Source organism: Dermochelys coriacea, chromosome 7 (genome assembly GCF_009764565.3).
Source record: "Dermochelys coriacea isolate rDerCor1 chromosome 7, rDerCor1.pri.v4, whole genome shotgun sequence".
Taxonomy (NCBI): Eukaryota; Metazoa; Chordata; order Testudines; family Dermochelyidae; genus Dermochelys; species Dermochelys coriacea.
In genome coordinates, this window is record NC_050074.1 from 44,515,149 (window position 1) to 44,539,080 (window position 23,932).

At 45.0% G+C, this 23,932-nt stretch overlaps 1 protein-coding gene and 1 long non-coding RNA gene across 2 annotated transcripts; one reads left to right on the top strand and one right to left on the bottom strand.

Moving 5' to 3' along the window:
* Positions 1–265: 265 nt before the first annotated feature.
* Positions 266–10,106, bottom strand: DUSP7 (dual specificity phosphatase 7). Its single transcript, XM_038410977.2, has 3 exons — positions 8,702–10,106; positions 5,129–5,557; positions 266–2,633 (listed from the first exon to the last, which is right to left on the bottom strand). Exons 1-3 carry the CDS (start codon positions 9,114–9,116, stop codon positions 2,326–2,328), a joined length of 1,152 nt encoding a protein of 383 aa, XP_038266905.1. The 5' UTR covers positions 9,117–10,106; the 3' UTR covers positions 266–2,325.
* On the top strand, positions 3,705–22,597 carry LOC122460988. The gene is made up of 4 exons (XR_006282672.1): positions 3,705–3,769; positions 19,770–19,779; positions 21,356–21,358; positions 22,586–22,597. It is a non-coding gene; the product is annotated as an uncharacterized LOC122460988 (long non-coding RNA).
* Positions 22,598–23,932: the final 1,335 nt, after the last annotated feature.

The following is a 23,932-nucleotide window of genomic DNA, read 5'->3' on the forward strand; positions in this document are numbered from 1 at the left end:
ACGGTCAAAACCAGTATCCGTCTCATGCTGTTCTTTGTTCTCTGGTGTATTCAGTCCCCATTCTCCCCACCACCACCCCCATTACTGCAAGATCTCAAAAATTACACTGTGCATGAAACCAAATACCATGCTTGAACACAACCCAGAAAGTGCTGTTCACGGTCACAGGAGGACATAAACGGGCCATAAAAAGGGATAAGAGAATAGCCCACCCTTATACAGACAGGTTTCGCTGACTAGCCAAGCACTGAACACAGAAACATGATTTTTAAAGAAAAAATAATATTTATTTGCAATATAAACAAAAGTCCCAATATTGGTTCAGTATATATATAGGGTCATTAATTTACCTTCATAACTCAGAAAGCAAAAACCATCCCTCGCTAACAAGCTCTCATTTGTATTAATCAGAGGATGTATCTTTTTCCTTTAAAGAAGACTGATCACTTACAGCACAGGAAGCCTTTATAAGCCAGCTTAGCTGTAATGCAATACAGATGCACTGTCTAAAAATCCCTGAAAAAAAAAAAAAAAAAAAAAAAAAAAAGTTACACCATGAGGTAAAATGCAATTAGGATATTTTCAATTTGCTCGCTCACTCTCAGCCATACTTATGTCCATTCTCCCTTCCCTGATGACCCACAATCCCAACATTGTTACAAAACAAAAAAACCAAAACAAAACAGAAGACAACCACCCAACCAAAAAAAAACAAAAAAACCATGATTTGACAGCATCAAACTTTCCTCTATATGGAGGAGTTATTTTTCTTTTTTTTTCTTTTTTTTTTTTTGAAAAAAAAATACAAAAACCTGGATATTTAGAAAAAAAATTCCGTGGCTTTCTCTCTCTTTTTTTTTGTTTTTGTTTGTTTTAGTTACATGAGAGTTCCAGTGGATAAGGAGGTGGGGAGAAGGGAAGGACTACATTGCAGCCAATAAAAGAAACCTCCAGATCCATTCTGCCCTCCTCCCAGACGTTAGTACCACTTCTTCAGCGTATGAAACCTTTGCCAAACGTTAGCCAGAAACATTAACAAGTCTTCTTGTTCTAGAAGGCACGGCAAAAAGTTACTCGAAAAAAGGAAACCCATTGAATCTCCGTTGAACGCTCTGAGAGTCTCAGAATTTGCCAGTTTTTACAACATTCTGGTCATTATTTCACACATTTCCATTCCCCTTCCATGGTTTGTGCATGACTCCACAGCAGTGTCATGCTGTAAAAACTTTGCTCTGCTCCAGTCTTTTGGAGTACCAGTAGCACTCAATTCCCACCCCTGCACACACAAAAGAATTAAGTGTGCCAGATAAGTGCCAACATCACAAGTACTTTCTTTACTTCAGAAGCTGGAATGATTTCAGACCAGCTGGGTGACACCAATCATCGTTCGACTGACGGCAGAGAACGAGTGCTAGCCTCAGACATGCTTCTACCAACTCTGGAGGCTACACAAGGTTTACCTCTGGCAACAGCAGACAGTGTTTTTTGGTGGTGGGGTAGTGGGGGTGGTATTTAAAAAAAAAAAGCTTGCAGCTTAGTCACCTTGGTTGATTCAGTGCAGAGTTTGTGATTGTGAGTGTGGAAGTGGCAGAGAGGCTAAGACCAACTGGCCTTCACAAATAACAAAGCTTCCTACCAGATGCTAGCAACAGCAGCAGCATGTCTCTCTCTCAGGGTGTACCCAGTAATATGCTAGGACGTCTCAAGGCTTCACAAAGTGTGCAAAATGCATTTGGTCAATATAAACATTTGATTTAAAAAAAAAAAAAGAAAGATCAAACAAGAACAGAACAAAATACTGGTTTTGCAACCTCGTCTGTACAAACAGTCAGGAACTTACATATTTAAAACGAGTTGGAGCCCAAGACTCAGAGAGTAAGATTACCTTTTAAAAAAAAAAAAATGTGGATTTTAAAATAGTCTTAGGCCAACACCCTTTGTTCAAGGTTGTCAAGTGCGTAAGTCTCCTCTACTTTCCACAACAACCTACCACGCAGGTAGCTTTGCGTGTGGTTTGTGTGAGTGTGTGCGGTTCACTAGTCTCAACACATCCAGGAAAGCAGTTATTGCCGGTAACAGCTGCGCTCAGAACGCCACAAGATCCCCCATATTAAATAACCCCTGTAAAGAGACTACTCTTTGATCCACTTTGATTAGCATCAGGATACTAATAAATGGCCTTAGCCTTTTTAAAGCAGCGATCAGACACCTCTACTTGGAGAAACTAGTTCTTTCAAGGCTGCCTGGCAAGATACATACATTTTTAATATTTGAAATGCTCAAGAGAAGCTATTCAAGGCTCAAGTTCCCAACCAAACATCCCCTTCATGTTGACTCCAAGGTGTTCAGCTGGAACAGGTTGTGATTGGTGGGGGTGGTGAAGTACAATTGCTCACTGGGGGAGCGGTTGTCACATGGGCTGTTGAGCCCCAGAGTCCTCTCAAAGTCCAGGAGCTGGCCCATGAAGTTAAAGTTCGGGGAGATATTCGACTTTTTCCTTTTCACAAAGTCATAGGCGTCATTCAGGGACAAGTTCATTTTTTGCATCAAGTAGGCAACGGTTACTGTTACAGACCTGCTGATGCCGGCTAGGCAGTGAACCAGGATACCACATTTCTTGGTACGGGCCTCATCTGAAACAAAGAGGGAGAAAAAGAAGGATACATTTAGACTTCTGTAGCAAAAATGCGCTGTCCTGGAGCAGGGCTAGATGGCAGCTTCAGATTTATAGAACCAGGTCATTGCCAGCAATGGATCTTCTGCTCCAGCAGTTCAGAGTGACAGTATGCAATTTAGCTCCACATATTTTCCTCTTCAAAAATCAGGCACTCTGACAATATACCCCAGTGATGCAATCAGTCATACTTAGCACTTCAGCTTCCCCATGCTTAACAAAGACTAATTAATTAAAGTTACAACACCTCTGTGTGGTTAGTATTATTGCTTTCTGTTTCATAAAAGGGAGAAACTAGTGTGGTTAAGTCACTTGCCCAAGGTCAGAGAGAGTTGGAATTCCAACTCCAGAGTTCCTGGCACCCAGACCTGCTCCATACCCCTCTCACAATTCATATTAATCAATCAATCAGTGCTAAAATGGGGTTGTGAAGTCTAACCAGTCATGTGACCAGAAATGACACACAAAAAATCAGCAAAACTGAGGGTTAAAAAAAAAAAAAAGACATTTATTTTCGGAGTACTGTGCAGTGGAAACTGATTCAAGTGAACTCTAAAATAGAGGAACTTAATTACTGTGATCTTGTTCTTTAGGCGTTGGGATTGGGGAAACAGACTTCCCTATAGCAAGATTTGTGCTACAGTGAATCTATCAAGACATATGGTGGCAGAGGGAAAAGGAAAGATGGCAGTTTTACTAAAAGCTATTTCTCTTAGCAACTGCTGCCACTGCTTGAAGAACACAGATGTACTGTCTCTTTCTCAGAGCCCGAACAGCGTGAACTGACATCATAGTGTTGAGACAGAGGAATGCCACTGAGAACATGGCATACGTTAAAATATACTGCAAAATTTACTTCCAGGCAGAACAATGTTTCAAATAAGTCATTTGCCATAGAGCTTGGCTGTGAAGAATAAGGTACTATGAGAAAGGAAACCTCCAGTCCTGCTCTATTCAAAGCCAGAGCTTTTAATATATATATATATATATATATATATATATATATATATATATATATATATATATATATATGACACCAACTCTTCAGTGAAATTCTGAAATTGCAGGAGCAGCAATGCAATCTGAAGTGTGTGTGTCTTTCATCTGAGCAAAGCCCCATTTCTAAGTTTTGGTTTTATAGTAAGCAAGTGAGATAATCCTCTATTTCCTGTCATTAAAGACAAAGCACAAGAGGCTGGTGTTCACAGAAACATGTGTTGACTATAGCAGAAAGAACCCAAATGCCACAGCTCATCAGGAACTTGATGCATCCACTAGGAGGGTGAAACAGCATCCCCACACCTTGCTAAACCCTTGGGCTTTTGACCAGAACAGTGCTATTAGAGAGTGGGGGGGAGGGGGGAAGGAGAAGCAATGGCAACTGCTTCCTCCAACATTGCTGCAAAGCAGCCAAGGTCCTAATACTGTATTGTTCCATTTAAGGCCTCACAGTAGAAGCACCTAGGCCCCTTACACAGCCTATGGTATGAAGGCAAGGGGATCATTTCATTTCCTAGAGATATCAAAGCTTTCTAATGGTTAAAGTGAGGACAGCTGCTTGTGCCATTCAATCCTAATAAAAATCTGGTGTTAGTAGGCCAAAGAGACTACCATCCCTGAACAGCTGACACGCACACTGGAAGCATGCATTTTATTCAGCCTGACAGTCATCTACCACAGAACAAAAAGCATCTCTGGTTGTTAAAGCTAACCTGGGAAGGGATCTGTCCTGCAAGGATCTTTAGTAAAAGTGTCTTAGGGCTTGTTTACACTGGAAATTTACCAGCAAAACTATATCAGTATGATTGTATTGCTATTATTGTACCACTAGAACTCCGTGTTATACTGGAATAGGAGCAGCTACATGGGCAGATACACCAGTAGAAGTATAACGGTATAATTATACCCATACATTTCCCCATGTAGACAAGTCCTCTGATTTTACCTCCAAGGATTAAGGATCTCCCTACAGGTATGGAGAACAGGCAACTGCAGACATTAGTCAAACCACAGCATTTCTTGTCAATCCACATTTCCCAAAATAAGAAGGTACTGCACTCCTGATTCTCCACTGCCTTGTATAGTCATTTTATACAGATGTGAATACCTATGTAAAGTGGGAGGCAGTGGAGAATCAGGCCCCATAGCTGAAGTTGTTAAAAGTAATCAATGTAGGGAAACCAACTTCAGATGCCTTGAAGGGAGACTGGGCTTGGTCAGCACCAGTACTCTGAAGATAAGGCACTTCAAAAAGTACCTCAGATTGGACACTGAAAAGCAGTTGATTTGGGGTGGCTTGATCTTGGCATGTGACTAACAGCTGATCTGAGAAGCGTACAACTTTTACATCCATGTACAGACTAATGGCGACTGCTACGGCACCGTAGCTCGGTGCATTCTCAAGTTGCGATTGCTAAAGGCATGTTCTGCCAACAGCAGAATTCAAACACCTACCAATGAAAGCAATGGCCTCAGGAAAGAACTGAGAGAGATTCTGGCTCCAGTGATCCGAGATGGGAATCTGTTTGTATTTAAACTCTCCGTTGTGCTCGAACATGTTTGGCAGGTTGGGAGTCACATTTAAGATGTACTTGATGCCGTATTTGCCCAAGACATCTAGGTTGGTAGAATCTTTGGCACAACCTAGATACAGGTAGGGTAGGATCTGGACAGGGAAGGCAGGCTGGTTGTTAGGGATTGGGCTCCCATCCGACTCTGTGGCACTGCTTGGCTCCCTGTCAGACTCGCCGTCAGAGCAATCGGAGCTGATCCTTAGTCCTCCAAGGCCAAGGACAGATGCAGGAGGAGAATTGCTGGGTGAGGAGCTGTCAAGGTTGGTCTCACAATGCTCAGAATATTCGGTCTGAAATTTGTTAAAGCCACCTGGGGGAAAAAAGGCATTTTACTATTTAAAATGAGAGATTCTTGCATCAGTTAGTGGGTTAAACTAGGTAAAACACAATTTACTTTGGTCTTTGTTTCTCCCTAGCAAAAAGGGAGTGTAAATTCAGATCCTGAAATGCAGATTATAGGCCCGATTGTGCTACCCTTACTCCTCTAGAGTAGCACTTTACTCAGCAAACAGTCCCACTGAAGTAAACGGAACTACTGATATAGTATGGTACAGGAGTATGGGAAGCAGAATTACTAAGTAGGGGCTCAATCCACTTCCCATTTAAAAATCAATTGCAAGAGACTCATTGAACCTGAGCTGGCTTTCACCAGAGTCAAAGCTGGTAAATTTTAGCTTCCTAATAATTTAATACCTTTAGGTTCGTGGAGATGTAAACCTAAGTCTTTTTCCATTTGAGATGGCTCAGACAAGAGCTATTGTGCTATTTAACATGCAAGGAAGCCACAAAAAACAGTCAAACCATTCAAACCCCATCTACAAATGATTTCACTTTAAAAACAGTTAAAATGACATGGGTTTTGCACAGTAGATTGATTCCAACCTCTAAGCTGTACGGTACAGACACACACACTTTGCATTGGATCATTTGTTACAGAATTTTTTAAAATAGGAGAATCATTTTATATAAAAATACAAAGAAGAGACGGAGAGGATCCAAAATGCTGATTTCTCAGCATTTCCTCTTCAGTGTCTCGGCTTAGCAGTGTGAGGAAGGGACGGAAAGTGGAGGGAAGGGGGCAGAGAGGGGGGGGAAAGGGGGGGAAGAAATCTACCTTCTTTTTAATATATATCAAACAGGAGTTTAGCCATCATTATCCAAAGCTGACAACGGTGTCATTAGCAAGCCTCCTGGAAACTTTGTTAGTGGGTTTGGTGGTTGTGAGTGGGTCATTGACTAGAACAGACAGCTCCAGCCACATCCATTCATGAAAACAGGGCTCTTTCTTCCCCTCCTCCTCCTCCCTCCCCCAATAGAGAAAGACAACATGGAGAAGCCATCTTGGAATTTTAATTGAAACCATTTCCCACCAAGGCACCAGGAAAAAAAGGACAGCAAGAGAAATCTAACTCCTCCCCTCCCCATTAAAGATGGCTTAAAAGTAACTTCAAAGCTGCTCCTTCCTTCTTATGGGAGAGAGCAGTTAAAAAAGCAAATGACAGAGCTAATCAGATAACACTAAAGAGATATGGGGGTGGGGGAAGGGATTTCATCAGGAAGGGGAAGAGCGTATCCACAATCCGATCAAGAGCTACGACTGGAACATATCGGCAGGCAGGTCCCTTTATTTCACTTACGAACGGACCTAAATGCTAGAAAGAAGGAAATGCTCTGTCCCCAGATAATCCATTCCCCACCCCCGCCATGCACTCCAAAGAGCCTGATCATCTCCTCCCTCCCCCACATATCACTGGGCTCCTGGACGGGGGGGGGGGGGAAACGGAGTGTGGTTTTAAATCGTTGAAAGTGGCAATTTTGCTTCTGCTTCATCTACCATTTCTGCCTCAACCCTGCCGCCCAGCGACCGCAATGGGGTGTGCTTTGGGAACAGAGGGTGTCTAACCAGGCCAGTGTTCGGGGGGTGCCTTTTGAGACAGTTAGAGGGGGAAAGAAAATAATTAACTATATATATATATATATCAAGATCTTAAGTATGAAGCTACGAGGAGCTGAGCGTTTCATTCAGAGACTAAAAGCGAGGCACCCTCCCACTTCTATAGAGTGAATCCCGGGGAGCAAAGCTAGTGCTCTGAGCTAACCCTGGGTGTACATCAATGGAGTGCGTGTCTCAGAGGCTGAAGGGGAAGGTATCAGTACAAGAAACATCCCCTCTTCCACAGACCTTACTGGATCTAGGAATTTCAAGATGGAGAGGGGGACCCAAGAGCAGTTTTGATGGAAAATGAAGCTCTGACCACTCAAACTTTGCTTTAAAAATATTAGGCTTTAGTCTATGGGGAAGAGAGTCAGATCTTCGGGGAAAATGTCAAGAAAGGGGCCCTGCCACTCCAGAATACCGGAGGCAGGCCTTTAAAAATGTCCCCGTGTCTCCCCAAATGGTTTCTACAGCCAGTCAGAGGCACACATGAGAGCGGGGGCTATTAGTACACAAGGGATTGTTTTCATGCCAAGGGGTATCCCGCCTCCACCCTTCTCTGTTGGATAATAAAGTTCTGCTTTAGTGTGGGGAGTTTTGGGGGGCTGCTCTAATTACTGCAGGTCAGTTCAGGACATAGGAGACTGTGCATGATCTGTGCCAATCTGAATTTTCCTTTGAGAGAGAAAAGACGACGAAAGATGCATCTGTCTCCCTCCAGCAGGAATCAGATGCGGACTAAGGAAACAGATGAGGGGCAAATCCTTACGGGTGGGAAGGGAAAGGAATCTGCTAGGTTGTTACTTTCACCCTGCCCTGCTCTCTGGAGGGAGAGAGAGGAATCCCTCCGTTCTCTTATAGCCTGTGGATTGGAAGAAGGGGAGGGGGTCAATTTGCTTCCCAGACGAGTTGCAAAGGAGGTGATGGTGGTTGTTCCCCCCCCCCCCTCCCAAGACACAAATGCAAAATTGGGGGCGATCTGGCCAAACTCTCCACTCCCCCAGCACACGGAACCATTTTGTAAAAAGATTAACAAGGGAGAAAATAATCCAGGCAAAAGAAAGCGTGTGTGTCTTTCGCTCCGAGTCTCATCACAAATCACATCCTAGCTCGGCTTCCTCCTCCACACACAGGAGATTAAAAAAAGATAATCCTCGTGTGTGTGTGGGGGGGTCTTTTATCCCCCCAAAGGTCTCGATTTCTCCTCAGAGAAGAGTCAGAGCCAATCGAGGGCATATGGGGGAGGGGAAACAAGAAGGAGGAAAAAAAGCCCTAAGATAGGAAATCTGTCCTGGGGGATAAACTGCAAAGCACTGGGGGCGGGGGCGGGAGCTGGATAGAGTTTCTGGGGCCGCCAAAGGAAACACAACTGTGATCATATGGGGGGGGGGGGAAGCTCTGAAATCCGAGGAGAGAGGCAGCTTGGGGGCTGGCGAGTTTAGGGAGGGCGATCTGCGAGCCCCTTTTCGAGGAGGGAGGGAGGAAGGCTGGGATAGGGACCATCGCCCCCCCCCTTACCTTTCAGGTAATACGCCTTGCACCCATCGTCCCGCAGCTTCTGCAGCAGCAGCCCCAGGACAGAGCTGGGGGCGCCGTTGTCCTGCTGCCACTCGGCCGTGGCCTCGTCATAGAGCAGCACGGTGTCCGCCTTGCAGCGCTTGGCGAAGCGCTCCTTGTCCTCGTGGTTGGGGATGATGGAGCGGATGGGCAGGTTGCCCTTCTTGAGGCGGCGCAGCATGAGGCCCGGGATGGCCAGGTTGATGGCCGTCTCGATGTGCGAGGACTCGAAGAGCTCGTGGGGGCGGCAGTCGAGCAGCAGCAGCGAGCTGCCCCCGCCGGACTCCAGCTCCTCCTGCAGCCACTCCACGCTCTTCCACGGCACCGCCGCCGCCATGGGAGCCCGGAGGGAGCTGCCCCACAGGTGATTTTTCATGAGGCTCGGAGGACAGGGGGCGCCCCCCGGGTCGGAGGAAGGGAGCCCACGGGCCGCCGCTGCCGCTGGCGCAAGGGAAAGGCCCCCTTCCCTCCCCCGGTCCACTCCCGGTGCACCCCCGAGCCGCGGGCAGCGGGCGCCAGAGGGGCAGGCAGGGGAGGCGAGAGCGATCCCAGGGCTGCCAGAGCCGCTCTCCTCCCTCCGGGAGAGCCTGCTCAAGCAGAGATGCAGCCTTCCACTTGCAGGAGCGGCGAGCGGGGGATCGCCCGGCCCCGGCCCCGGCCCCGGCCCCCGCCCCGGGGAGGTGGACGCTCGCTGCGGATTGCTGGGCTGCCCTCTCCCTCTGGCAGCGTGGCCGCTCCCGCTCCCGCCTGAAAGACGCTACCGCCGCGGTCGATTCGCTTCCTACCCTCGCGGGCTGGCTCCGCCGCCTGACAGCCTCAATTAAAAAGGGGCTTCGCCATCGGAGCGGCGTGTCATGCTCCGGGAGGCGGGACCGGGGAGGGAGAGCGCAGCCGAGAGGCCAGCCTTAAAGGGGACGCGGGGCTCTCCCACCCTTCCAGGCGCACCTCTGCCCAGCTGCCGATGCCTGGGAAATCGATGGCCCAACCTGAAGGGCCGGATCCTCCCGCATTCTGGAAAACACCCTCCTCCTCCCCCCCTTACCACCATGGCAACCACATGGTTTGAAAAAGATCTTAAACGAAGGAGAGCGGAGAGAGCACAGCGAGCCCACGGGCTATTTTAGGGGAGGCATTTCCACACCGCTATACAATATTTCCGTGCCCGAGCCTGCAGCAGCTAGTTGCCTGCATTCACTTCAGTGAGAACAAACTAGTACACGACACGGGCTGGAGACACGAGCTTATTCCACCAGGTTTCTCCCGTTGTTTATCAATGGGGAAGGTGCTGGGGTAAGGGCACCACTCGATCCTGGAATAAAACAGCGACAGCCCAGTAGATCAGCCGTAGGGGAAATAGTGGATCTTAATAGGAGGTTTTCATCCTTAAAATAGGTACGAAAAAATAAACTGGCTTCTTTTACAAAGGACAGGAGGAATGAATGGGCATCTACTTCAGTTACTTTGTGTGACTTGAGTGTGTGTATATATATATATATATATATATATATATATATATATATATATATATATATATATATATATATATATATACACACACATACACACACACACACACACACACACATCCATATATCTCATAGTATCTCTCTCAAAGACAGAATAGTGCAATCAGAAAGAAATAAATGTTAGATTGCTGCACATCATCGGTTGTTGTTCAGGCTCTTGTGACCATAATCTGGATGCTTTAACTCTCTCTACCGTAATAATCAACCTCTCTCATGATCCTCGCACATCACTGCACCTTTCTCATTCCCTTGCGCACCCTCTAAACTGCTTGGAGTTAGGGCTGTTCCCAATCCCAGGCTCCCTTGTTCTCTAAAAACCATCTCAGAGTTTGTGCTGCTCCAAACCTCTCCTGAGCTAACAAGACACAAGCAGGGGTAGCATACAGCACACACAAGTGATGCTCTGTAATATGACAGTGGGGAGTGAAGCAATCCCTAATATCCCGGCAGGATAGAGCGGGACTGATTTCCCTCTACAAATTGGGTATACACCAGTCTGAGTTCAACGGAGTCACTCCTGATTAACACCAGCGAGTGGAAAATCGGGTCCAGCCCCCTGCGATTGCGGGCTGGTGTAGTCCAGGCTGGGCGGTATGTGAGCCTGGGTGTCCCAAAGCATATGCTCTCTGTGTTACAATCTGCACAACTCAACAAGGGGCTGGCTGCTACTGGTCGGTTCATCTTACTCGGGCAGAATGGAAGCATTGGAACGTCCTCAAGGGGTTCGAAGCAGGAACCTCCTCGTGCATTATTGGTACCTGGATACAAAGATTGAACACACACTTCAACTCCGCAAACAAACCGCTCCAACGGCGCTGAGACCGCACGGCAACACGTCCCGGGCCCTGAGCGTGTGCGCGGCTCCTAGCGGCCCTTTAAACAGCTTTACAAGCGGAGCCCCGGATTGACGGGCCCGCTGCTCCACTCGACTTTTCCGTTGGGCGGGGGAAGTCTCCCTTCTCCCCCCCCCCCCCTCCCTTCCCGTTTGTTCGCGGCGCCAATGAGACGTTCCAGTGGGCGGCGATGGAACGCGGGAGGTCCTATCCGGGGGAAGAGGGGCGGGGTGTTTGGAACCTGGTGTATCAAGTTGGTAATTGCAAAGCGCGGGAAGGGGGCGGGCTCAGAGGAGGTGAATGGAGCCGCAGGTAGTGCGGTAACTGAACGTCGGGAGAGGCGGGCGCAGGAGCAAGGGCTGTCACGCAATTGATCAAAGCAGCAGGAGGAGCACCGGCGACTTGTCATTTTTCTCCACTGTGAGCCCCGGTGCTCAGGATTTAATACCCGTCCTGCTCAAGCTGAACATCCAGCACACACCCGTGGGAGCATTAGGACACGGGTGCTAGCGAGGTTGCTGGAGAGACCCTGGCACTGCAGCCACTGCTGGCTGGGCACATTCACTGAGCTGAGAACACTGTCAAGCAAACACGATTTCTCGTTATTACATTGTGTTAATCAGACTCGATGCTGCCCAAGCCACAAGAGTAAAGACAGGTCCTGTCCCAAACAGCTTGAAATCTCCCCCCCCCCTTTTTTTTTTAAACAGTCCTCTCCTGATCTCTTGTGCTCAGGCTAGTTTTTACAAATTAACTGGTAAATTATTAAAGTGAACAATAACGATTCAGCTGAATCTCTAAAGTAATTCTGTTTTTAGGTGCAAAGAGACTCAGTTTTCTAATTTAAAAAAAACAGCATGAAGTGTAGTTACAAACAAAACGTAACCCAGACTCATCTGAACTTCTAAATTCCCATTTATTTTCAGGTTACATTTTTAAAAGAACATCTTTATATGTGAATCCTGTACATTTTTAGATTAGAAGGGTGTCTTGCTTTTCAACATGCACTAGCATAAAAATGAGCCTTGCATACTGAAATATTGAACTTTCAAAATATACAAATAATTGGAAGAATTATCCTGTTTGTGTCAATTTTTCTTAATGGATGACTGCTCTGTTCCCTGCAGCTTTCAGTGTTTGGTATAAAGTCTTCCAGTAACAGATCAGACATTACAAGTCTCTCCTTTTCAACATGTAGTAGTATTTTAAAAAACATTGTTCTGTTTTCATACAGATCAGTTCTTCTCTCATAGTCAATTTTCAAACTTCCATTGACTTTAATGAGAGTAGGACAGATCCTCTAAACCTTGGATGGACATATCTCTGTTGTCAGGAGCCTAATACTCTACATTTTTCTATCAAATAATGTGAAAGATTGATCAGATTGCAGGATTAAAGTCTCTGCAGGCAGACTCTTGTGCTCAGGCAGAATCCCATCTAAATCAGGAGGGTCATGCAGAGGAGAGTGCAGGATCAGGGCCATACATGCAGGTTTGGAAGGGTTAGATTTTTAGTCAGTAAATGCTGATTTCACTGTATTTATACAAGAGGACAAAAATATTCCCCATTGCTCATAATTGAGATCGGAAAAGTAAGAAAAATGCAACTTGAGAATGTACTAAAGTTTAATTTAAGGATGTACTAAATTTTGATTTACTTTGTATGTTTTGATGTGTGATGTTGACAATTTATGTTTTAATGGTTATAAAGCTTTAATTTTTTGACTCTCAATGTCTACTGACAATAAATGTCTGAACCATCCCCCCAACTGTGAACATTTTAAATTGATCATTTTTTCCTCAGGTTTTTTAAAAAAAAAATTATCAAATTTTTAAAAAAAATTCAAGTTCTGCCAAGCCTACATATCATAGAAAAGTAACTGTAGTTTTAAAACACTGGGCCTCATTCTTTATAAATACTTAGATTTTAAAAGCTACTCAACGCATTTGTTTTAAATTACATTTTAAAAATACACTTTTTATTCAGACTGGCAACAAACATCATGTTGTCTTTGAAAAGGTCTTGAAAGCACTCCAGATCAGGATTTCCCAAACTCAGGGCTTGTAACTGGAACTTTAGTTTAACCAGTGCCCTTGTGGTACAGTAGTCACTTACATATGCTGAAGATTTACAATTTTCTGGGGCACCCATTTGTCATTGATACTTTGTTCATGACATGCATTCTGCCTGAGCACAAGGGTCTGACTTTTAAGGAGGATTTTCTTTTCTTTTTGATTTAAATAAAAAAAACCCTATCAAATGCTGTTTCCTCTCAGGCTGATCTTTAAGAGCTTGAGTCTTCATTCTGGTCCTGATTCAGGAAAGCACTTTAAGCACATGCTTCACTTTAAGCATGTAAATAGTCCCATTGCAAACCTCATTAAGTGGGAATAAGAGCTATTGTTTTCATCAGTAGCAGTGCCAGCCCTTTGTGGGCCCTAAGCAGCAATATTCCCCCCCATACTAAAACAAGCAAGTTCTTATGAAAATAAGTGAATGGGGAGGCCCGTTTTGCTGCTTGGGGTCCTAAGTAATTGCTTAGTCCTCTTATATGCAGCACCAGCTCTGGGTATCAGTGAGTTAAAGGCCTAAGAAAGAGGAACAAAATATGGTAGTCTACTTCCTCTTGCCCTGTGTATTTTTACTGTTGGCTATTGTGGGAAATGATTATGATTCAGTAAGGCGCATTGCTGTAAGAAGTTACAAATATTGGTGTTACAGAACAGGATGTTTCAGTACTTACAAGCCACAGTGAAACTAACTTGTAAACTAGTAGACCTTTGAGTCCATGCAATTCATAAATGAAACAGCAACGTCATACAAAGAAAGCACATCTGTATCAAAAACATTTGTTAAGTTAAAAAAAAAAAAGACATCCAGAAATATCTGGGTGCACTGAGTGGACCTGATTCTCTATTATCTTGGGCAGTCATTGACAAAGGTGCAAAGCACTATCAAACTCCAACCACTTTGCACTGATGTTAATAACCACACAATGGGCAAGACAGTAGGAGATCTGATCCATTGACTTTGGCCAAAGCTCACTTCTAGATGTTGCTTGGTATTTTTGGTCCCCTGTCTGTGCATTAGAATGTTGAGAGCTATGCCTGAGCCCAGTTCAAAAAGGCTTTAGCTGAGTGTATAGTCATAGGTCAGAGTAAGAGGCAAGTGTGGAAGTAATTGAGAAAGCATGAGCTTCCTTTTCTTAATTCTGAGAGCACCATCTTGCTCAGCTTCCTGTCCTGTTGACAGTCTCACATTGAGTCACGGCCTCTCTCTGCCCAGGACTGCAAGGAGGCAGCTTTGTGCAAGTCTGTCTGAATGCTGCCCCCATGAGTCAGTGATTAGAAAATTCAGTAGAAACCAATGTAATCAGTATCAAGATAATAACCTCCTCCAACAGGGTCCTTTTCCACTGACTGGGGGAGGAAGGGGGGGAATCACTGCTTGTCAGTGCAAATGTTATCAGTTAGCAGAGCTTTCTTTGCAAATTTCTATACAACACAAACACACACACACACACACCCATGCTCTCTCTCATGTCCCCTCTACCACGAATAAGACAAGGAACAGGCAGTCAGACCTATATTAGCCGCGTCTGAATTCCCCATGATCTAGTTGGAGGAAACATGTAGGAATCAGAAATATATCTGATCATGAAAACCTCACTGGTATGAGATCAGAGAGATTGCCAGATATATTGTCATATGTAGCTATTGTATCTGGCCATGTTGCCCATGGAGTCAGTTGTTCACGTTTCTTGGCCGTTTTGTGGATGAGGAATTCAGCCAGAGAGAGGGGAGTGGGTTTGGCTATTTGCAGAGACCTAACTCATGATCCCCCTCTCATTCATTTGGCCACTTTAATCTGTATGTGTATATATGTTTTTACTGGATAGAATATGAAACAGAATAATGGCTCATGTTTCATTTGTGTTCATCTAGTAGTGTTTGGTTTAGCTGCCATAGTTGTGATGTCTGTACATAGGCTGTTACAGGCTGCTTCCTGACTGTTGGACTATATTCCTAAGAATCCCTCACACTTGAGGACAAGCTGTGTTTTAGATGGGAGGGGAGAGTATAGCATAATAACTGCTGTATGTATGTATCACTATAGCTGCTGGTTGGACTGTTAAAACGGTCCAAGTGGTTTTAATATGCTGCTGTCTCACTCAGGAGGCTGTCCTGCTTCTGAAAGTTTCTTTTTTTCAGATCTCCCTCTCTCTACTTGGATCCCATATTCATATTTATTTTCATCTTTCCCCATCCACACCAATACCTAGGTTCTTGATCTCATCAATAGCAACACACCACTCCTTTTCCTAGTCTATTTATAATCTTGCCTGCACAGACCACTCTTGGATTATATCTGGACATCTGGCCCCATAGTTTCTCCTCAGAAAATGAGGATGTATTAATGCTTGCTCAAGCACCTTGATCCCACTTGACTTTCAAGCCTGATTTGCTCTTCAATAGCTATTTTGCCGGCCCTTCCATCCCAATCCCCTCTGTTGATGCTTCCAGTGCTGTTCTCTCAACTCCCTTATTTCCTGCTGTTTATCACATCTTACTCATCACATTCTGTGCTGCCTCTCACACATCAAGTTATCTTTGGTACGGAGAAACCAGCCTTGATCCTAAAGTGCACAAGCTGGCTGGTGTCTTGAAAAACAAGAGCATGTGTCCCTACTCTATATCCATTAGTACAAAATCTGGAGAGCTGCCAGCAGATATTCTATAGGGTTTGCCTCACTAATTCAGATATCTATTTCCTCACTTGCAGAGTAGCTGATAATCCTTGCTTTCTCTTTCGTGCCATGAATTCTCTTCTTCCTTCCCATGTTCCCAGACTTTATCTCCTTTACCCATCCTTTTCCCTCTAACTTCAGTCTCATGAGGACATAAATGTATTTGTCAATTTACAAAATAAAAATAAAATTATTTAAAATTTTCCCCTCTGTGTTTTAATGTCTCCCTTCATTTGGGTCATTGCAAACAATACTATTAGCTTTATACTGCCATAACTTAAGCTTCTGATGTTTGTCTCTAACATCTTGAGACAAACATCAGAAGCTTAAGTTATGGCAGTACAAGAGCTAATAGTATTGTTCGCAAACGCCTACCCAAAATGCTCTCCTCCCTGTCTCTGCTGTGGTTACTGCTCCCAGATAAAGTTCTGATCACAAGATCAAGCAGAGGAAGTAGTTGAAATCTTAGTAAAGAGGAATGCTGCTGTCTATTGGTATCAAATTAATGCCTGTCAGAAACAACAAGCAAGTGAAGACAATAGGGAAGTGACCCATAGGTAGTAGATGTACTCTCCTGTAGTACCATTATTGAAATCCTGCAGAATCAATGTGTACATCAGAGATAGCTTATCACTTCAGTGTTTCTGATGACTCTTACAGTAAAGAAGTTTGTAATTAGAGCTGGTCAAAATATTTAGACTAAAAACATTTCCTCTCTTACCCCCATCAAAAATGGACCTCTCTCATGAAAAGAAGTTATGTACAACATTTGATTTTCAAAATTTTTCAAGTTTTCTTCAGTGAAAGCCAAACATTTTGGGGTTTGATTTTCATTTTTTGTTTGTCCGGTGGCAAAATGAGAAGAGGGAGGGGAAAGGGCAGGGAAAGGGTGAGAAAGTGGGGGAAATGGACTGCAGATTTGAAAATATTTACCAGAGTTCTGCTCCGGATGGCTCTGGCTGAATTTAAACTCAGATTTCTATACATAGAATACATTAGTATTAGTAACTGGCTCACAGTCTAAAGCATTACATATGAGAGACAGTGTTTGGACAGGGCACTGAGTCCAGAGCCCCAGGTTCTATTCCTAGCTCTGCCTTTGATGCCCTATGGGACCTTGAGCAAAATCACAAGCTCTGTGCCTTGGTTTTACCATCTGTAGAACAGTGATTATAAGTCTTACCCACCTTTGCAACACATTGAAATTTGCAGATTAAAGATACTGCACACAATTTTCTATCCAGCTGCAGTATTTGACACTGCAGCCTCCTTGCAACATTGAATTCCTACAAAGTAAAGAAGAGTTTCCTGTAATTTGCTATGGATTTACCATATAATTACTTAACTGAGATTCTGCTGTGGAAGGGCAGGTATTACTGCAGAGGTTGGATGGTTTACATTGTCTTTTACTAACGCATACAAGAGGTTAAATCTCTAGAGAAACATATGCATGGTTTCAATGGTAGAAAGCCTTGCTTTCCACCCCTGCACTAATTTGTGACTATTTTTATCGGTGTTAATGTTGAGCTAAGGTAAAAATACTCCCTGGAAAGTTTAGAATTTACATTTGCCTTCATATCTATTCAGCAGAAAGCTAGCGCTGCAGCCTCTATCCTGATTCATTAGCTTCACCCGCCGCACGGAAATGTCAGATTGCTTTGGCCTGGTGAGCCACCTCTCCTGCAGACGCAAAGCTTGAGGATCTGAAGTGACTAACTCTGAATTTAAAAAAAATAAATTAAATTTAAAAAAATCAGACCTCTCTCTCACTCTCTCTCCTTCTAACAATAGTGCTGACACAATAACATCACAGAACTGCAGCAATCAGGTTCATGAACTATCCCACTATTTTGCACATGGGTCCTCTCTTTCTCAGGGTTGATCTACACTGCAAGTGACTATGTGATTTTAGTACCGCTAGCCCATATGAGCTTTAACCTAGCCCACACAGGTAACAATGGCAGTGTAGATGTGGCAACATGGGCTAACAAGCAGATTATATACCCAGGTTCTCCTGAGAACTTGTAATCTGGTTTCTAGTCAGTGCTTTGAGACTGATGGAGGAAGAGGGCTATGTAAGAGCTTAATATTCACTAAGTAACCACTAGCATAAGCCTTCCTGTATCTCTCCTCTTCTCATGGTTCTCCATTTTCATTCACCTCTCCTCTGACAATGTCTCTTTTCTCCTTTGCCTAGATCCACAAATGTTCTCACTCTGCAATAACTGTTTCTGTTAAGCCTTGTAAAGCATTGTCAGACAGCCCTGGTAGAGCTCCCCCAGCTGCACACTCAGCCGGCTGCTTTGTTTGGGTCCCGCTTCATTGGGCTCATGTGCTCTTAAGCTTCTTTTGGTCTAAGCAGCCTCCAGACTCTTTTCTTGGTCTCTCTGGCATCCTTCCTGGGCATGGCCTCTCTATTACCCATTTGCAGAAATGGGACCTTATGGCCCAGCTACCCTAGGCCCCCAGGAAAAGTGGAGACCCCCCAGTAGCTTAACCACACCCTTTTCCAGAGCTGCAACCTTGTGGGCTCTCTGGGTTTACAGTTCACCTCTTCAGGGACACGATAGCTCAAAGCCAACGGAGGCTTCATAAGAGCTACCCAAATCAAATACTCGTCACTTCAGTTAAAACAAGCAATATACAGATCCAGAAAAAAAATCATAAACATCGATACGCATTTCACTGCCTCTGTTTCCTCATTGCTCGACCATTCTCTAGACTTCGATCAGAGTCCTCTACAGAGTCCAAGATCCCCCTTACGGCATATAGCTTCTCCTCTGCAGGCAGTTTCTTTCTTCCATGTCTGGTCACACAGTTAAATAGGACACCTATGCTACAAAAGCACATCCCTATGTTCCTCTCCTGAGCCCAAGTTTCCTGTGTCCGAGTCCCTCTGCTTTCCCCCTAAATATCTCAGGAACTGTGATTTTTTTAAGACCCAGCATTCACACCTAATCTTTGTTTTCCTGATAGGATAGTGAGAAATCCCCAAACCCCAGCCTCCTGCTAAGAGGTTGGTGTGATACTCTGTGCCCCAAAGCAACACCCTGGCACCCCCATATTCACCACTGTCATATAAATTATGATATGTTTTGTACACAGTATGCCTTGTGAGGTATCATTCTAAAAGTATTGATCCGTTGGACATTAATATCCTGTTAAGCTGTATGTGCTGTCAATGTATGTGAAGTTATGAAGTTTTGCTATGTATGTGACACTGAAACATGTTGTGAGGTTGGGAACACCCACAAGCAGCCTTTCAGATACAACAATAAAAAGGCCAAACAATGTTGATGGCTCATTGAGGAGAATACAAACACTCACAAGGATTGCCCCAGGAACTGTGAACAATGGAAATCTCTCAGGGATAGCACATACCCAGAGGAGGCTGTTGAACTTATAACATAGCAAAAGATCTTTCCAGCGAGTTGGAAGAAGATATGAAAGGGGGGAAGTGACATCATCTCTTGGCCTCACATCCCACACAATAGAACACCTGTGGAACAAAGACTGACCTGGGGGAAGTGCTGGTCCCAGGCAGGAAAGAAGAAGGCCTTGCCTGTGTATGAAACATCAGCAAACTGCTTGCCCTATCTAACAGGGTGAGACACTGCTTGATTCAAATCTTGTCTAGTGTATAAGACTTAGATTGCAGTTTTGTTTATTTCTTAGGTAATCTTTTATCTGTACATCTGTCACTTATCACTTAAAAATCTATCTATTTTATATTTTACCTAACAATAATGTGGTTTGAGTGAAGTGCTTACGGGAAAATCTCAGCTCAGTTAACAAAGCTGTGCATATTCCTCTCCACATTGAGGAAGGGGTGGACTAGGTAATAAACTCATACTGGTCAGGAGTTTGACCAGGACAGGACAGGACAGGACAGCAGTACAAGGCTGGGGAGGAATTGGCTGGAGCCTTTCTATTGTTGGTTCATGCAGTAGCTGGCTAGAGCTCTTCAGGGCGTGAGGCTGAAAGAAGAGGCAGAGGATGGCTCTAGAGCTACTCACAGACTCCCTCCCCAAGGGGACAGAAGGCGCAGCCACGGCAGGCTTGAAGAACCCAAGCACAAATACAGCATGTTGCTCTGCCACTGAACGGCAGCTCTCCCCATCAAGCAAAACACCCACATTTTCCTCTAAAAAGCAGACCAAATTGGGTTGTTTAGTCAAAAAACAGTTTATATGGAACATGTTTGACCAGTCCTGCCCCCAAGGACATCACCGGGAGCTTTGGCTGAGTGAAGGCTGCAGGATTGGGCGCAACGCACCTGGCTTCTGAAATACAAGAGAGAATCCTGAGAGCAAGACAGCTGCCTAGCAGCTCTCCCTAGCAGCTGGCTGCTCTGCAGATAAACAGCTCTCAGCATAACTCTGGCTCCAGACTAATTCAACTTGGGAGCAGGCTGGGCAAACAATTACACCCGCTCTCTTCTTTTACCTATCACAGACCTCCAACCAATAGCAAGACAGCAGGTCACCCAGTCTTTAGTGTAGTCAGTGTGCAGAAACTCTACAATAATTACACCATTAGTTAATGGGTTAAACTAAAACAGGAACCTAAAACCACATGGCATGGATCAGCACCTGCATGAGGAGCACACTGACTTCCCTGAGAGCTCTGCATAGAGAATGGGGACAGTCACCCTGGAAGTCTCTCTCTTCCCTTCCTAACTAGAGACACCAAAGTTTTCTCTTCACAGAAGGTGAATGGAAGGATCTGCCCCCGCTGATTTGACTGGTCGTGCTGCTCAGACTGTCAGTCCCCGGGGATCGGCGTCCGGGACTCTGACATGTTGAGTAGCATCAGATCCCACTTACAGTCCCCTTGAATTCAAAGGGACTGTGTGAGGAGCAACATTATATCCAATGTGAGTAAAGGTGTCCCAATCTGGCCCTTACAAGGTAAGTTAGTAGTGGACAGGGATCAGGAACTAAGCCACTGTGCTGGACTATGGCTACAAGTTTCTTCCCTGTTATTTATCTTCATGTAAAAACCAAAACCAACTCCTCCACCAAGCACGGAATCTCATTCACTCTGTACTCACCACCCAGCCTACCAAGAAGGCTGAGGGAGAGGTACATTCTGCATCTCCCCCTCAAGCAGGCAGATAGCGGCAGACTGGAAAAGTGGGAGGATTAGAAGTAAGTGATTTCCCTGCTTGGAAGTTCCTGGACTCCCACTCCTCCTAGCTCTGCCAAGCTTCCTGCCTGAAGGAGGAGTATAGTGCATTAGATCCCTTTCCACTTTCTGGAACACCACCTTCAATGCCAGAGTTCCAGCAACGACTCCAGGGAGGGCTGGCTGGATGGAGGGAGGGCGAAGCAGGTAGCCAGAAAACCTGCACTTTGAGAGACTGTCCCTGGAATGCAGCCAGCAGAGGAAGAGAGCAAGCCATCTGCCTGGGCAAGTGCCAGAAGACTAGGCCCTTGCGGTGTGAGAGGGAGGAAGAGAGATAGGAAGGCCAGAAGAGAGGAATGGACTATAGGCAGGGAGAGCAAAGGGAGTGTGAAAGGGGGGCAGTCTGTCAAGGCCACATCATCAGTAGGGTAAAACTAACCTGTCTCACGACGGTCTAAGCCCGTCGTGAGACAGGTTAGTTTTACCCTACTGATGATGTGTTGTTGCAATAGTAATCCTGCTCAGTACGAGAGGAACCGCAGGTTCAGACATTTGGTGTATGTGCTTGGCTGAGGAGCCAACGGGGCGAAGCTAACATCTGTGGGATTATGACTGAATGCCTCTAAGTCAGAATCCACCCTAAACGTAATGATACGGCAGCGCCGTGGAGCCTCGGTTGGCCCTGGATAGCCGCCCTCCCCCCTCCGGGGGGGTAGGGCTCGGTGAGGAGAGCCATTCGTGTTGGGATCGGAGTGCGGATAGAAGGGAGCTGCCTCTCACCCGTTGCGTACCGCATGTTCGTGGGGAACCTGGTGCTAAATCATTTGTAGACGACCTGATTCTGGGTCAGGGTTTCGTGCATAGCAGAGCAACTACCTTGCTGCGATCTATTGATAGTTTGTCAAGGGTAACTGATGCATTAAATCTCTCTCATCTTCATAGGACTCTTGGATCTGTCTTCAAGCAGCTCAGCTAAACACCCAGTGAAGGCTATTCCCTGGCCTGTCCAAACTGGGCAATAGCTGGAGGCCTTGTAAGAAAGCCTGGTCCCTTGAGACTTCCTGATCCTAGAGGCTGGATATGCTTACCCGAGCTGAACCCTTGAGGAGGTTTGCCCATCACTAGAATGATGCTGCAGGATCCAAGTCTTATCTCAGCTACACTGCTGTAAATCCAGGCAATTCTATTGGCCTCAGCATAGTTATTTGGGATTGAGATCGGTGTGTACTCACAATCTTGCATAGTGACTTGATGACACAATCCCTCTGCCCCCATTACCCATGCCCAAACCCATTCACAGCACAGATTAGCGCCTTTTTGGTGCACAGAGGTGAAGGGGCTGTTTCTCTGTGATGCAGCTTTTCACAGTGCTTCTTCGCTCCCTCTTACTGTTCCGATGAAGTGAGCTGTAGCTCACGAAAGCTTATGCTCAAATAAATTTGCTAGTGTCTAAGGTGCAACAAGTACTCCTTTTCTTTGTGCTGCTTCAGTCTCTCCTATTGCTCTTACCCTTTTATTATAACATGAGTTACACGTTACCCAGCCAGTGGGATCCTGGAAAAATCTATTCCTACCACCTACATTTCTGTTACTGCTGTTGATGTCTTTTTAGGTTAGTCACACATTTTCCCCCTGATTCATCTCAGCCCGTTGCTTCAGTCTCTGCCCCAAATCTGCTATTATCTGCTGGCTAGACCTTGTGTGTTTTGAGGTGGCTAGGATCAGGTAGCAAGGAGATGCTACAACTGGAGGGCCATGTTTCCCCCACACACACCTGATGTGCATGATGGCTGCTTGATGGGAGCTGAGTGGGCAAAACAAACCCGGGTATCAGATTGTATTAAAGAAGAGGGTGGCTACAAAGAGGCAGTCTATGGATACTATAGGTCTCACTGCGCATGTTCCATCCTGATCCGGGGGCTTCCTGCCCCTCTGCCCATTTCTGTACAATGCTTGTAAGCCATGCAACAATGCATGCTCACATGCCCAATGAAAGCAGCACATCCATCAGTATTTGTACACACCTACCTTGTGCGCTGATTCACACGTTCAACCCAAGCATCCACTTGAGACATGGCTTAGGCCCTCTGTTTTCCATATAGGCTTTTGCCTCATTTCTTACTACTGACTATGTGTTCTCACCTCTCTGCGTTACAGAGAAGACATTAAGCTCAACAACCTGCAGTTCCAATGGAGTTTCCAGTCCCTCTGGGTCAAAGCCTCTTACTGAGCAGGAGCACAGGAATCAATAGTTTTTCCAACCCTCCTTTGCTTGTGGATCCAATTCCACTTGCTATCAGAGCAAAGTGATTTTTTTCAGACAGGAAGGGGGTTGTTAGTTTTGGTTTTTGTTTGTTTTTGCTAAAAAAAAAAAAAAAAAAAAGCAGTTTTGTGTCAACTGAAGCTATTCACAAATTCGGGTTGAAAGCAACAAATAGTTTGAGATGGGGGAAAAAAAATTTCCCCTGAAAGCATTGAAATTTGACACTTTTGAAACACAACGTTTTGAGGTTTTGTTTAGAAATTTAGCTATCTTTGTTTTAAAACCAAAAGGGTAAAACACACCTGAAAATTAAACCAAACATGACAACAACTCACTTTAGGGCAAACATTTTATTTTGTTTGACCTTAAAACAAATAGCTTGTGGTGTTTTGTTTTGGCCACCCGAAAATGAAAATAGAAGATAAAAATGACTCATTCTTTCAGATCTACTCCCCACCCCATGTTCAGCTTAATGGGCGTAAGTGTGTCCACACCTGGAGTTATTCAGGAACAGCTGAATAGCTCCATGTATAAACTGGTCATTACCCTAGGCAAGCCCACTGATGCTAATGGGGCGATAGGAACATGTGCATGAGATTCCAAGGGGAAATTGACAGAACATTAACCACTGGCAGCAAATAGCATAGCAACAGTGCTGCTAGCCTTCACTAAGTGTGGGGAGCTGCAACAGATGCT